Source organism: Bombus affinis, chromosome 10 (genome assembly GCF_024516045.1).
Source record: "Bombus affinis isolate iyBomAffi1 chromosome 10, iyBomAffi1.2, whole genome shotgun sequence".
Lineage (NCBI taxonomy): Eukaryota > Metazoa > Arthropoda > Insecta > Hymenoptera > Apidae > Bombus > Bombus affinis.
The window spans coordinates 4,073,175-4,090,339 of record NC_066353.1 but is presented as its reverse complement, the minus strand read 5'-3'; the positions used below and the strand labels follow the sequence as shown (position 1 = coordinate 4,090,339).

At 39.3% G+C, this 17,165-nt stretch overlaps 1 protein-coding gene across 23 annotated transcripts in view; it reads right to left on the bottom strand.

The window, feature by feature from the left end:
• Positions 1–17,165, bottom strand: part of LOC126921458 (disks large 1 tumor suppressor protein) — a 538,419-nt gene that overhangs the window by 211,654 nt on the left and 309,600 nt on the right. For 20 of the 23 annotated variants that reach the window (XM_050733096.1, XM_050733098.1, XM_050733101.1 and 17 more), the window contains 2 exons: positions 8,412–8,525; positions 1,381–1,554 (listed from right to left, as the gene is read on the bottom strand). In XM_050733096.1, the coding sequence (XP_050589053.1) occupies positions 1,381–1,554; positions 8,412–8,525 (288 nt within the window). The remainder of the gene's footprint in view (positions 1–1,380; positions 1,555–8,411; positions 8,526–17,165) is intronic. The other 3 variants (XM_050733084.1, XM_050733085.1, XM_050733093.1) reach the window with 2 other exon arrangements.

Below are 17,165 nucleotides of genomic sequence, written 5' to 3'. Positions count from 1 at the left end.
ATTAACATCGCTATGAGCTCAGGAAATTCTATACGCCGAAATAATCTGCGTTCGCTTTCGCTATCATTTAACGCAAATCGATAATTCGATTTATCAAAGCAAATCAGGCGAATATTTCTCTACGATACGATAACCTCGTGGACCTATCGCAATTCGTTTCAACGATCAGAGTATCCTATCCATGAATCATTTTTTGATCTTCTCTATCTTAATTATAAATTCACACACATCAATGCACTTAACTCCGATCTAATTAAAACATTATCTTTACAAGTATTCTATTATACGGTCCTATACAATTCAATTCAAACAATCACGTAAAAATATTTTACATATTAAAAGAGATGTGAAAGATATAAAAAAGAACGAAAAGAGGAAATACTATAAACGTCACCGAGACGGATCGATACATGCAATTCGTGTCATCTGGCGATAAATCAAAGGCATTTATCCGCGAGGAGACACTTGTTCTGTCATTGATCACTCGTGACGAAGAAGACCATTACGTTCCCGCTATTCACGGCAAGTCGGTCGTGTCGGAACAGAAGATCAATAATGTGTTTCAATTTGTCACGCCGATTCAAAGGTGTCCCTCGCGTCTCATTAACGCCGGAGACATTCTCTTTCCGGCCAAGTCGTCGTCATTCACAACCGCCGCGGAGACGCACTCGCGACACACTTCAGTACCTGATCGAACTTCCGGAGAACCGATCACATCCAGCCCAGAATCGACGAGCCACGAAACCACGTTCGGACTGGTTCGTCCACGTGTATCTCCAAATATCCGTACGATAGCGTAGATTACTACGTTGCCAGCTATATGACGAGGGCACCATCGGACGAATATTCGCGGAAACTGATAAGTCTGTACGCGCTACCTTTCGTGGGGTGATAACATTAATCTGATAGTAGAAAATAGATTACCTTTGGAACCAACTTTTACGTTAGGATAGATATAAAAAAAATTAGAGATCGTATAAAGATTTGATAAACGTTAAGTGAGAATATTTTCTATCATCTGAAATATTTAGCGTTCAATACATATATGTAATTCGCAGTAATTAAAGTATTTTATCGATTGAGAATGGTCGGTAAGCCATTGACTAAGAACAGGGTGTTAGGATAGACGTGACATGTGGGTAAGCATAATATAGAGTAGCTCTTTACCGACGTTTCGTATCGATTTCGGAAATATTTACACGAAATTCTAGCAGATGGCGAACCTTCGAGGTCTCTTCTGAGCATGCGTCGAGATGCGTATGCGGGAATATTTAATTTGATAAACCGCTTACGTGTAAGCTGCTCCTTCATCATTTTACGGAACATTTACAATTTAATAGGCAGAAATTTGCGATGCAACGAGAAACTATTAAATATTACCTTGTTCAGGGCCTCGTGGCTAGTTAGGATGTGCTGGCTACCATCAGGATGTAGGATACGATCGACCGAATTCGGTCTAGGAACTCCGTCTAGTTGTCCTGTCTCTTTCAGCTGAGGTGGCGAAGGCGGCGGTGGCAGCTGCTCGTCCACTCCTCCACCAGTGTAACGGGTCTTCTGTAACCCCAGAGAATTTCAACATTTAACGATTTCAATCATTAATAATTTTTCACATTCGTAACATTTTTAAGAATAAACACCATCATTCTCCACATTAGCCATTTCTAAATACTGACGTGCAGACGACCGAGAATCGTTTGAATGAATTTACTGCGTCGCAGCCTCCTCGATCTATGTTTAATATTCGATTGCCTGTGTTCCGATTCTACATTTGGTTGTTGTTGGTGTCGTGTTATCTTCAACAGGCACATATTGTTTGGCCTAACTTTTGGAACATTTAGAAAAATCATTTTGAACGCAGTAGATCGTAACGAATCGAAGAAAAGAGAAAGAAGAGATTGCGCGTTGGTGGTGAGCACGGTTTCGACTGACGAGGTTGCTTGCATCGGGTTTCGATACCGGTGACGCTTCTACTGTGCTAATCCTCCGGAATCCGGGATTTTGTTTCATTATCGTGGCTGCGCGGGGCTTCCGGATACGATGGCCTGTCGAGTGGCCAACCACGGTATCAATGATCGAACGTTTATTGAGACCTTTTCGTTTAAAATAGCTCACATCTTGACAGCCACGTGAATAAATGCTAGTGTGAATGTCATCTATGAGATTCGATATCACTGAAGCCATTTTAACCGTACGTTTGTTGGGTTATAATGAAAACGCTAGGGGAAATACTACTAATAATGACATAGGTTGGAATTGGAGACTCAAAATGGTCAAATCTCAAATTTTAATGCCGAATTAATTCACAGAAATAAGATTGAATAATTGGACGAGATTGTGTGATATCTTAATATGCAGATGGAATTGTAACAGCAAGTTCGCCCCAATTGAAACTGATATATTCTGGGAATGTAACTCGTGAAAACTTTATTTTTATTGCATTTATCCTTTTTTAAGGGTGCTGGTATTGCTGGTATTTCATCTCATTTTTTTTATATCTCCACACTGTTTGTTTTATTCCTTTAAATCATGTTTCTTTCTATTTTTCTTGCATTATTTCTTCTTATCGTAAGAATTTCCTTTTTCGTTTTCACTATTTCTCTCGTTGCATGATCCTTTTTTAATGTCGTAGTGTTGTTTCCTTACTGGTAGTATCCTTTTATATTTTGGCACTAATTTTTCATTACTAGAATTTTATTTCAATGTTCTGCGTTATTTTTTTTATTTTAGAAAAACCCCGCAATTCAGAGAAATGATAGGCGTTTTTCTCGTTGGTAGAGTTTCCCTTAGAATCCGTGAAAGGGAAGAGCACCCCGAGAAACGTCTACGATCACGTACTTACTCGCTAATGATTTTGAAGAAAGTGGCCATTAGTGACCACTGACTGGTCACAGGATGGACATTCCGTTCGTTTTAAGCATGCAACCAGAAGGTAGTTGGATCACCTTGGGTCAACTTCCGATACTTAGTACTCGTAAAAAAACGGAGGTTTAAGAAATAGATACGAAGTCCCGTGAAAAAATGCAGGATGGTGTCTGCCCCTTTCGCGGCCCGAGGAATGATGCTTATAACGTAGAAAATCACCCATCATTAACTATATGCTTTACTATGTTCACGCTCCGATGCGACCACTCTTTGGTACATAATTTCACTTTATCTTTGGAATATTAAAAAAATAATTATAATAGACGAATTAATACATAATTATTAAATCTGAGAAACTAATTGGAAGATCTAAAAACACTATGACTATGCATGAAGTTTACTTTTCCCTTCGTTCAATTTCTATGGATTTGACTGCAGCAATCCATCCCTTAACGATCCATTTAATGCTCTAATTTAGAATTACGGTACAACGTGGTGTCCATATATTACATGCAACGATGTGTCATTTCCGTTACCACGGACCACGAATTTTTTTCTGACGAGGCAACTGTATTAATTCTCGGATCAAAAATAGGACGAATAAAATAGATCGATGCCGTTTCCGACTCAATCCACCGAGCGTTCAATTTTTCAGCGTTTAAATGTTACCGTGATGATAAATGAACTGTATACTTGCCCGCGTACGGGAACACGGGAATGGACTCGTATAAATAAACAGCGGCTTCCTGCTTTCCGAACAAATTCAGCTGAAAGCTCATCGTGAAACTTCGAAGCATATTAAACTATTAAACATTGAAACGCGTGAGTGATACAATTACGTTTAAAAACATGGAGGATCTCCTGCGCTGACCTCTTCCGTTTCAATGAATTATTCTCTATCACGAGTTGTGGTCACGCTTCGCTAGTTATGAATCGATCGCTTGGGTCGGTTGTTAATTCGTGTAAATTATAAATTCATAAACGCTAACGAGGAGGGGGCAGGGGATACAAATCTAATTTTTATCGAGACTTACTTGATTCCAGCAGCATCCGCAAAAATTGCTGGATCGTTTTGAGGCATGCGTAACAACATTACGATTAAAACGTTCACCAGAGTGACAGGTTCTCTTTGTCCTTCGTTTGCGTACCTTAATAGGAACACCGTAAACATAGTCGCTGAAACGACGTCGTGAATGACGCACGATAGACACCCAATCGATCATTGTATCGCCGTGTTTGATCCCCTTGACCGTTTATTCGCGTTTAGTTTTCACTAGCTTTTATATACGAGTTTGTTGCGATCGTGTGATCCTTTTCTTCTATAATTCCTCTATTTTTTTTATCATTTCTATAATGTTGTATTTTTTAATTTCACTTTCGTTTAAATTTATTTGGAAGTCTATTTGTGATAATCAGTCTGTGTTAATTCTTTTCATTCCTGTCAAAATTTGAACTTGCGTAAAAGATTTACGTCCCAATTTTTCTTTCCACATATTAGACTATTTACACATTCCCATATATAGCACGACGCATATTCAATTATATCTACTAAACTTCGTTATATCGTTTTTTCAATGAATCATCATCAGTTACAAGGTATATTCAAGTTATTTCGATTAATTTTTTCAACAAGATATATGGATTGCGTTTTTCACACAGCGCAATACACTTTCTCCAAAATAATCGACGTTTCGTAGAATTTGTGATAAAACAGACGAAAATGTCAGAGAGGAGTCTTTCCTTTCATCCAACAAATTTCCACGACAAATATTCGCATTCAACTATCTCTTTAAAACACTCAGCCGCGGAAGGTTCGTTCCACCAGTGGTAGAACAAACGAAGATAAGGGAATCGAATCGAAAGGAATTCCGATGAACGTCCGCAGGAAGTTGAGGAAAGCTTCGAGAGATAGATAGCAAACCGTAAGAAGGTTCGCATTGAAGAATGAGTAGTGGCTGCAGTTTCTTCGACGATTTTGCGACTGGTACGCGAGCAGATAAAGAAGTTGCGCCAAGTGAAAAATGAAATTTAAAGGCGACCAAGAATTCGATCGGGATCGTTGAAAGCGTTAATACAAGAAAAATGTTTCGTGTATCTCTCTTTTAACAAAAAACTACCGAACGATTTACACTAGAATTGTATCGGTTCGAGATAAAAATCTGTCGTTCTCTGCTCGTTTGGAATTATTTTTAGCGTTGACAGAAGACAATGTTTGGTTCCGCAGGATCTCTTTTTTAATGGAGGTTCGTGCACGTGTCATTGGCTCGGAAGAAGAAAATCTTCAAAGCAACTAAAACGTTTATGCATTTCCAAAAATATCAAACAGCATCGTTAAACTGTTTACGGAGCACAGGGCAAAATGGCAGTAACTGTAAACGCATCACGTGTATTCTGACGCTATTATTCGGTTCGTTTGTTCCTATTTTCGTAGCGGATCTTTCTCTTATTCGCACAGAAATCGAGAATATAAAGAAGTTTATGTTTGGAAAAATTCATGTGTTAAATATTTGGCCATGTTTTTCTTTGCATTCCGAGGCTTCCTAGGGGACTAGTGGAAATAATGATCCGTCGAAAGAAGAACGCTTGGCACCGCACGTGTATTTTGGTTAGCCAGCTTATTTTCCTTAGGCCACAGTTTCACAAAACTATACCTCAGGCGCCCATTTTACTTCAACCTCCTTAAACAACTGATTTCATGTCACGAGTCTTCCAAAAAAAAACACAAAGATCTGGCAAGGTTGGCTATTCGTATGAATTAATGGATCCCGTTTTCCGCTCTTAGCGTTAAAGTCCACGTGCCCTCTATTCTCATCGATCCGTTTCGACTTTGACGAAACGCAATAATTCTCGTTCATAGAGAAGTGAACCTTTAGGATGGTATACACTTCGATTGTCGGGCAACGTAATAATTCAGAGGAGACTTCGTTCAGTAGTGCTTCGCCTAAAGGCTACTACTGTTCGTCAGACAGAGGATTCATTTCACGAAAGTACGTACGAAAACAACACGCCATTCTTACTGGATTCACTTCGTTATGGTAGATGCACGACTATAGGAAAACACCATAGAAGAAAGCTCGGAAGCCACTCGTGATAAATTGGTATTCAACGAAACAATGTAAACGCATCATTCGATGCGTGGTGTACGTATCTCGAAGGGATAGACGTCAGCGTACTGGCGTTGAAATGTTTCGACGTTGGTGGCCGTCACGTTCCGGTGCTCCTACCAAAGCGTCGTGGTCTAATTCCGACACGGTTCTTTTTGTCGAACTCACGCTACAGTGTACGAACACGATCTTACCAGCGTGTTCGAACGATGTTCAACGATCGTGCTTACGCGCAGTTCTGTGTCTGTGAGCGTGATAAAGGCGAGCATTAATCTCATTTTCCGTACGAATTGGCTTACCCCCGAGCAAGACGCGGCTCGGTTTCCGTATTCCACACCGAACAACTCGACGGCGAGTAGTTTGATATGGTTTCGCGATTGATCGAGGGGGAAATACGAAATCCTCGATGTTGTAAATATTCCCGGATAATGGAGACGTGAGACGCGCCAGAGCACGGAGATCGATGCCCGACGAGATTGTCTTCGCTTGAAGATTTCTGGGAAAATTTACGTACTGGCCTGATTAAGCAGACGCTTAATTAAAGTTTGCGCGGCTAGAACTGGAAGAACCAGGCGAAATGCGAAAACCGGTTCAATGGCACAGAAGCGCGCGACGTTATATCGACGGTTATTTATAATCTGTGCACCCGAAACGTCGCTATTATTTCATTAACGGTCTTACTCGAATGTAATTTCGAGACGAACGTTCCGGACGTAAGGTATAATTATCGTCGACGGACCCGCTCCGTCCTGGCTTCCGCTGCAGTCCGCGCAGAGTTAATGATTAAACGTGAAAGCAATGTCAAATTTATCGCTTCGGTTACAGTTTCGTTTAAATGAAGTTAATTAACTCGAGAATCTAGTTAAGTAAAGGTAAATAAGAATTCTCCATTAAAAATAATATTGAAAAGATAATTAGCTTTGTGATTGTAATATGGTGTTTGCGAACGATATTAGTACGCTCTTGTATTTATTTCAGCATCTACATATTACAATTAATTAAATTCAAGTACATCTGTCATTTAATACCATTTAAGAGCATTTTCGTATGATTATAAAAATGTGGTGTTATGAAAACGAAATATAGAATCCGATAGAGAGGCGTTTAATTGAAAAGTAAGAATGTGTGCAAATACTTTTTGTAGTCAATGTAAAAGAGGTGCTAGTCGAAGCAATGGTCGTAATGAGAACTAACGAGTTTCACGCTGCCAGTACGGATTAAACAACTAACGACTGCATGATTGCATTTTACCAGGTTAATCAGGTCGATTAAATCAAATGGGACACATTATACGCAGTTTCCACACTTTATTTGCAAATACGGAAGCCACGTAACAGCATTGATAATGCAGTCACGCTGATTTCTGGCATAATTTACAAATGGTCTCGCCACAGGCGAGTCTGTCGGTGTTCCCGTTTTATCGTTGACTTTGTGACGAGCTGGCACCCGTTAATCGGCGAAATGGCGTGTAAAACTGAATCGAATTTCAATTGTGAAATTCCACACATGGAATGGCTAAAACTAGATGAAATTATCTCTAGTGCCGTTTCACAACTGACTTCGACCACATCATCTATGCATCTTTCTCCGCGCGTTTCGTTGTTTGGAAAAGAGAAAATTGCATTTCCGGTCTCCTACTTTTGCAAGTGAATTCCATTTTGCAAATGGCTGTACAGTGAAATCTATTCAACGATATTTCTAAAACACTGCACAACTTTTGAGGCAAGATAAGCAGAAAGATGGCAGGGATCGTGACCTGTGTCTCGAGTATAATGCATCTCTCCTTTTTTCCGCTTTGATCGTCAAGGAAATGAGAAAACGGAAAGGGACAACAAAAAGGTCGGAACCTGGAAAATTATAGTTCGTCCTTGATGCAAAATAGATTTCTGTTTCTGTCGTGCCTCGAAGAAATACCCTTTTATAAACACCGCTGGAGGAAGCGTGCAATAACGTGGCTGAGAGACTCCATTTATCTTGAGAGGAACACTTCTGTTAATTGTCTTTTCATTAATGTAAAGGTTTTAAATATTTTTATATAAAAAGAAATGGAAGGGTGGATTAGAAAAAAGATATCTGTGGTTGCTAATTGATCGACGAGTGTCTGTATCTGAAGTCACAAAGAAATTATATGGGAGAACGTGCCGGTAAAGTAGAAAACTTTGAACTTGCAGTAAAAGATTGCAGGAACCTGACAGATTTCCTTATAGCCAACCGAGTATTGAAAATTCAATCCAGTTGATTAAATTATGTTTCTTTGCAATTAAAACATATTAAGTATCTTCAATGTCTAAATTTGTTGCTAGTTTAGATAAGGATATTACCGATATGCTTGTTAAATGTTATTGTTAGTACACTTAAGTTTAAACGATATTATCGTTTAGCATAATTAAGAACAACGGAGACCGAAATTAACTCTCACACGACATTATTTACAGACTTACGAACCTGAGTTTCGTCTACGTAGACTGGAGCCTCTGGACTGGCCGATGTGCGGCCATAAATGTTCGACAGAGTCTGGTTCACCGGGAAGTCTGGACCACCCTGCAATAACCATATGATCTAAAAACATCTTTACATGTCCTGTCAACGAGAAAACGATACGTACTTCCGGTAAACTCTGTGTTTTTTTAATAAAAAATATTGCTGTTAAGTATCGTGCTATATATATTTATAACGGAATATCGTGTAGTCGTTCAAAATGTGTAATTAACATAATCGATATTCCCATCCAACTGCTGTCATCGCCCTGATAATAGATTAAACATGCATAACATAATAGACTTTGACGAGCCTCGTTATTTCATAGTTTAGAGACCGTTCAACCGCCTACATTTATTGGTTCGATGCTTTTACGGTTCAGTTAAAGCAACTTTGAAACAACGCAAAACTCAATCTACCCTGGTACAGCAGATCCTCCTTCGAATTACAGAATTCTCTCTATCTTTCACCCTGCCCAAACCATTTAATCAAAGAATTCGCGATAAATCATTGGACGTCGCGATGTTCGCCGATGAATCCGGAGCGCACAGCGAGGAAACAAGTCTACGATTTAATTTCCGAATCAATTAGCTATTAAGCCTTAACTCGATCCCTGGTCGCAATTTAAACTTCTCGATCTAGCTCCTTGTTTTCCCTATCTTTGTCGTGTTCCAGCTGAGCGTCGTTTAACGCTCGTTCGATCTCTTGGCCAGGAAGTGTACAGCCAGGGTGGTGGCGAGGCCTGGAAGGCGCGCAAATAAATAGAGCCGGTGAGACGCAAAGTCAATTATCGTTCAGCAGGAGCTGATGGAAGTTCCGTCAGCGCGCGTACTGCGACCGCGTTAAACGAGCCAAACGGAATTATTCATGACGAACTTTCGATGCGCAGGTGTGTTTAACATCCCGCGCTACTTTTCCTCGATCTGCCCACCCGTGTCGTGCTTTACTCTTTATTAAACATGCACTACTACCCCTATCGTCCTCGTTCGCCGCAGTTTGTTCCGTCGAAAAAAAATGTCAGCACGTTCGTCACCTCGTTGCCCGCGCGTCACCAAAGAACGTGTCAAGAATTTTTCTTCTTTCTCTCGCCCCTTTCTTCCTATCGGCATTCACCTGACTCGCTCTCCTTTTCTACTATCGTACTTTCCTTCGTCGCAATAAATTTCACAATTTCTTTCCCTTTTGCATATCCGATGTGTTTCTTTCGTTCCATTCGACGCTACTTAACCCATCGTGAGTTTTATCGGAAACGAAACTCCGTTAAACAGAGGAGACCGTGTGTAAACCGAGAGAGGGATTTTCGCTGCTGTGCTGAACGATAAGAAGGGATTGTCTGAAAAATAAAGGGAAGATAGATCGATCCATCCATGGTGAACGGAAATGTAAACGAAAGGCCACTTTCTGCCCCGAATGTCGACCGAGAAAAATGTCAAACCCTGGGACGAGAATACACGGTTACGTGTTTGACAAGCGGCTGGCCGGGTTTAGAGTACGTAAGGCCGTGCTCGTAGACATAGTGTGCGAAAGAGACGATGCTACGATTCTTCCTGTCTGTTTCGTTTTGATTCAAGCGCAGATATGGACGGTTGATATATTTGATTTACGCTTACCCACACGTAGAAATTAAAAGAAAATACGAAGCAAATATCCCGAAATGAGTTCTGCGTTTCTATAACAATCGATATCTATCACGTTTACTAGATATTATATCGATTTTGTATCTAGTGGTTGGAATTGAAATTATGAATGGGAAATTCGGGTTAGGTAAACATTCGTTCCAATTGGTTACTAAATAGAAGATTGAATTATTATTTCAATTACAAAGTGCAATTTGAATGTTTTTATAAAATTGCTAAAACAGTTACTTTCAGTAACAAAATTATGTAGAATTGTTAGCGAAATAGAAATTTTCTCTGAGAATACTGGGTGTTTCAAAAAGAATGGTTTCTTTATAAGCTTCTAGTAATTATCAACAAGAGTGAAGCATATTTAATTGGCATACTTCGTACAATGATTCTTTTCGATGAAACACAACTCCTTTTAGAGCATTGTGTATTAATAAACTAAACCTATACCAATGTACAGTGCCTTAGGAAAATATTCATATCTTCACCACAAAAACTTTTTATGAACATGTTACGTGCATCATGCGAAACCGTTTGAAATTTCAGTAGCATTATAACGAGACACGACTATCATGATTACATTAGGCAAGTTTGAAACAAACGTGAATGTGCATTTAGAAGTTAATCACGTATATTGTATATAATCACGATAGTCGAGTTTCATTACAGCACTATTAAAATTTCAAAATGTTTCAGAACTCTTACGACGTATAATATAGCCACAAAAGATTTATACAAGTGTTCGCATACTTTCGTGAGCAACTGTATTGCTGACTTATTTTTTAAGAATCTATGACTATTAAACAAAAGAATTGTCCGTTCTACGCAACAACGACGTATGAAATTAACCGGATAGATTAACTCAGCATGCGATTAAATTCATCCGCGTATGTACAAGTAGGAGGATCTGTTGGAGGACACTTTGAATCTCGATCAAAGTTTCCAAGTCATGGAGGGGGAAAGTATTGTTTTCAGGTTGGAGCACAGCTCTAAATTTATCTTGGCGAAAGTTTCCTGGCCGACGGTGGTGCCTTCATTTCGATGCATTCGAAGAGTTCCCCGATCTTGAGATTTCAAACAGAAGCGCGCGTACGTTTGCCGAAGACTCGAGACTCGGTCTCATCTTCGGATAAACGAACTCGACGCACAAGTGCCTTTTCAATCTGTCTTCCTCTGGCCGGCTGTATACGAAGTCACGCGTGCTTTTCTTCGAGAGCGGGGTACGGAACCACTCCGGGGATTTCCGGAAACAATCAACGAGATAGTGTCAGAGAATAACAAGGATCCTTTCACGACACGAAAAAGTCGCATCCATTCAACAATAGAACGAATGTCTAGTCGAATATAGGGCAAATATTAGGAATGTCGGTTGTACCATGATGGATTTAAACCAAAAGGTTTCGAAAATAGTTGTAGTTTCGAATTAATAATAAATATTAATAAAAAATAATAATTGTGTTTTAATTACAACGTTTGTGTTTAACTCGTTCCAATTACATACCTAGTGCGTTCCTACTAACAGTAATCTTAAACTCCATTTGTGATGGTCTGTTGTACCAAATAGCACTTTACCTAATTTCAGAATAACACATTCTAAAAGCAGTAGTTACATAGAACTTGTTACATCCTACTTATTGTTCAATATGTACCACTAAAACTTAATGCAGTTTCTCGATAAAGCTATATCGAATTCGTTTACGACGAAATTAAACGAATCATCATGATTATATCGTTTAGACATTAGGAATTACAAATTGACCTCTATATACGTTGTAGAATTTCAATACTGTTTGAACTTGTTCGACGTATGCCCGCTGGCACAGTGTTCGCGTCTGATGACAGTTTGACTGTAACTACTGGCAGCTGGTGTTTGCCTAGTCACCTCAGTTTAACCACAAAACGTCAGTATCCGGTGGCTAGCGCCGCATCTTGGTGCTTATACGGGAGTTTAATAGGCGCGACGGTTCCGTAGCAGTTGGATATTCTCGATAATTCCCGGTTCTCGATGCTACCTCTCTCTGATCGTTGCTACCCTTGTTGGAAATTCGAGGAGCCATCGAAGAGCTTGCCAGTTTCCGCGTAAGTGAACGCGGCCGGAAACGTCGAACATTTCGAAACGTGCAATGGATCGATCCGCTATATTATCCGTGTATCAGATTGTTTCCGCCAAAAGTTCGATTCTACGTTACGAGAATTCGGATCGAAATTCCGCGTACGAGCTGCGTTATCGATCGTTTCGGATAGTTACAAAATATCTCTGAAACCGGAGAATTTCCGAACTTCCAATTACTTAATAGTTCGGCTTCGTGTACAGTTACATTTTTCATCGACGTGCAATGCGCTCGCGAAACCTTATTTCGAGGCAAGAAAAGCATATATATGTTACGTATAGAAGAGAAAAAGGAAATTAGTATTTTGACATCGATCGATGGAAATGGAATTTTAGAGATGCGAACCAGACGATCGCGAAACGATACTCAAACTGCTAGAATGGGGCGAGTTAGTCTTTGGATAATGATTCTACAAATTCTATTGTAATAGTTAAATTACTAGATTTATCTGTTATGTTAAATTGAATGCACGTTCTTCTCTTCTACTTGTGATGTTCTATGTTGCCTTGTTTGTTTCGTATATGAGATGCCTCTGTAATCGTGGTACAATCGCAAAATGAGACTCCTTATGGAAAAATAAGTCAAAAGTATGCAGTATGCTTTGATGCTACTGCTTTGATATCTATTGATGTAGTCATACATACTGTACAGAAACTCTTTGAATTGTAAGCTGCAAAAGCTTTCCACTAAAGCTCTACTTCAGTCCTCGAAAGATATCAACTCTGGTTATTTACCAATTTTACTATCGCACTTTATTTCTTCCACCAACCTATACATATATATTTGATGAATCCTAAAGTCATTTCCTTTAAAAAAGGGAAGTTTCATATGCAAAATCTGTATTACACACTTCTGATTTACTTTTCATGGAGAATCACTTTTCCTAACTTTTGTACACTTGCGGAGATAGACTGCATTATATCCTGTTCCTTCGTGTCTCTCGTTAATGTATCTCTTTGTACGTGTCGCTAAAGGATGCCGCTCGATAACAATCGATTGAAAGCCGATCGTCGAAACTCGTTCGTCGACGCAACAAAGATCGGGGCGTAATAAAATCTCTCGCCCTATGAATCTGGCGAAGCTAGTGAAAAGACGTTCCATCGATTCCGAGACGATGATCGAATACGCGCATTCCGCGATGGCGCAGAGCAATTTTCCTCTTTGATGGCAGACCTTCTGCTCCACCTCGTCATCCGTCCTATTCCCCTGTCCTTTCGTCGTTCGAGCTGGCGCGATCGTAGACGCCGCGAAGCATCAGCTCTTCTCGAACAGATGGAAACGGATACTTCCAGTTCGCGCATTGCAACTTCGTGGCACGTACTTATTTCTTTTCCTGCCTGCAACGACTATATACATGTATCCAGTTCGATAACTCGAAATCTCTGCCCCAATTCGAGAGTTTTGCACTTAATTATTTTAGCTTGGCGTTGTGTCTATCGTATACGAAGATGATTAATGCCTCTGAAATGATTATCCAGCATTAATTTTTCTTAGATAAGATTGTTTCTTACGATTACAAATTTTGATAGGAATATTTTGAAAAGATTATAATATAAACATGAAATGTTTAATTGGAAGGAAAAAGGATTCAGGAGTTAGGAATATGCTTTTAGAGTTTATCGTTTGTTCCGTGTTCCTCGGTTGTTTAATTTTCGTTGATTGAAGCAAACGAACAGGATTTACTCTGGCGTAATTGATTTTTGTGCTACCTAGTATCAGCCAATTGAAACGTTGGTTACAAATTGAAGGAACCGATAACGCAGGTTCAACTATTGGCAAATTACATTTACTGAATCTGCGATTGCCGCTCGGCCAGCAACCAATTCTATGAGATCTATTATATCGACGTATAATTAATGCTTCGGTACAGTTGCCAGTAATATTCATTGATAGCGAGTAATTTCAATAATGAAAATTATGATGTTCTGGGTCAAACTTCTGATATAAGAGTAAAATGTAATTATATTAAAAGCTTCTTTATGTACTGCACTAAAGAGACCTTTATTATATCCTTCAACAGATTTCATCTTCTAATTTCTATGAATATCTTTTCTTGCATATGCCAACGAATTTTTGTATTGTTCAAAGTAACCAGGATCGGAATTTTGTCTAATTTAAAAGTTTACATATGCTTTGCCATTTACTAAAGCTTCCCGTATTCGACAAATCGTTGGGAATTTCGGCAATCTTTACTCTCGGAATTTAAAAAAATTCCCGAAAATATGTTTTTGAATCATGCTGAAATTGTGTATTCCATCTGACGGGATTTCCAGAACCTTTTATTTTCAATAATACTTCCGCAAAGATTTTCGAAGGGCACGCTCGTCGTTACCGTGAGAATAAAATAAGGGGTTTACTTCTTCTATATTATTCGAACTAGAGCAGCGGGGCCGAATTGGAAAGGTTTCGAAGGCGGATTCGGTTCTTTTATAACGGCCCAGTATCTTTATGCGCCTTTATGCGTTGCAAAAGACCATACATATCCTTAATACTCCTTTTTTCGAAGCGGCTTTCAGCCATCTGAAAATGAGATTCCTTTGTATCGGCCTTTTTACGCCGATAATTTTCCGACTCTCGGATTGTCCGCCCACAAGCTCGCGTTCAGAAATCCTATAGCGTTTCGTTATCGCGCAAATTGCGTATCTTCCGCCTATGCTATCAAAAAACTTTGAAAATAGCTAAAGCCCCGGCTCGACTTATTCGAATATAATAGAAAACGTACTTTATTAGAAATTTTTTGCCTTAAGATCTTACAGAGCGTATTTTGTGAATTTCATTAATACAAATTCTTGTTCATAGGTACTAGTATTAATTTATACTGTTGTTCATAAACTATACTCGAAAGCAAATAATAAACTATTATCATAAATAAAATTTAAATAATTATAAGAAGACTGTGAATATTTATGCAGATTCTTATAAAGTGGGGTATATATTCATAGATCAGTAATTCCTTAAGCAATAAACTTTGTCAGTAATAGCATGTTTCGCATTTGATTTTTGATAATCCCTTCGTGATGATTCGAATATTAGAAATAGAGGATAAAAATACATTAGTCCAAAATTAAGTTGCAAGTAACAATTAAAAGGGGAAATCCGGAAGTACTACTTATTTTCAGCAGGTAAAACTATCTCTTAAAACAGAGCATTTTCGGTACAAGCTCTAATGTTAATGGACACCCTATTCATCCCTGTCCGGATCGTAACTTGCGTATCGAACAGGGACACTCTTCGTAAGCGTGGCGCGTCGATAATCCCGGTACCGGTGCACCACGTGCTTTATAGCGTAGCGAAGCAGAGCAGAGACACTCTGCCCGAAACTAATTTCACCAGATAGCTACGGGGATCATTCGACGCCACCAAGAACGTAACACTTTTATCGTGAGATGAAAGAACGTTCTCGTGAAGCCGATGGAACGAAATACCGTCTCGCGGGGACAGGGTTTCACGGGTCAAGAGTTTCAAACGTCGACATTACGTCCTCCTAGTTCTCCGACCTCTTGACGTTCTTCTGAAAAGGTGTCATGTTCGCACAAGAATTCGTGCTTTCGAGTCAAGCGAATTTTTGTTTACCCGCCTCATCGACCTTTAATGTATCGTTGTAAAGTTTCCTTATATCTCCCTTCATAGTTTCCTCGATTATTCGAGAACAAAGAAATTCTCGTATCGAGATTACGCATTTTCCAAAACGCACCGCAGCAAAGACCACGCAATTACCGCGGTTCGATCCAATTTTCGTTTGTATAAAAGCGTATACTAAGCCAAGGCTAATTACACGAAGGCGCTAGGAAAGTAATATCACGAGAAGGGTGGAAGGTCGGGACGAGACGTACTCTATCGCTCCTGTTAGTTATTACCACGACTTAAGAAATAGCATTCGTGTACGTGTACAGAGGCAAACATACATAGACCTGCAACGTCTGTCCGCTATGCACGGTAAAATAACGACCTCATTATCAACTACCAGCTGGTTGTCCTACGCTGCTATTAGTTCTTGGATATTTATTCATGCTTTTATTAAGCTCACCATTCGGTAACTTCAAGCTTATTCGCCTGTTGCAAATTTTCAAGGTCCATTCTTCCTCTTATTATCCTATTATCATTAAACATGTCAGGTATTATCGTTGCGTCGCTGTTCACTTCTTGTTCGTTGTTTAGCCTTTATAGTTTACGAATTGAAACAAAGTGTGCTTCTCGGTGTAACAGGATATAAAGGTATTAGTGTTCGATATCGAATCGATGAGTAGAATGCCGAGACTTTTATGGAGAAAAGTTAATTAGAGATGGATGACTATCTCCGACGGAACGGGTAATGAATTTCACGAACGTCGGTTTCCATAACAGCCGGAGCATCGATCTAAATTACGATTGTCGGTCAACTAATTGTAAGCTTCCTCCGCAATCCCACGAAATTACGAGTCGATGTAATCTTCCCTGATTGCCGACGCGAATTAAGGTTTCTATTTAGAATTGCCGTTGATTCCGCCGCGATGCAAGTGATCATTGAATCTTTAAAATAGTTTTAATAAGATCGTCAAATTCCATTGTTCGAAGATGATCGTCATTTGAAACGATATCGTTAAAAACTTAGACTTTAGTTCAACCATTACGTTCCTCTGTGAATCATAGTCTTATATAGTTCACTGTGCAACCGTTAGGAAAAACCATCAAACAGACGTTAAAACGAACCACATTCTGAATCCTGATTGATCATTGTTCAGTGATCGACTTCGTTTCTACGAGGATCGTAATACACTCCGGTAACCGAGGACTAGAGTAAGGTAACTCAAAATGAAATGGGGCAGGACAACTTTATGATTCCATCAGTCGAAGCCAAGAAGCTAGTTACAAACCGGTGATTTGACCGTCATAAATTCTATCCAAACTTACCGTTATCAAAGTAAAAGAGATAGTCAATCTTGTCAAAACTGGATTTGCCAATTTTAATTATCAATAGCATTCGATGAGAAATTTCAATAACTTAG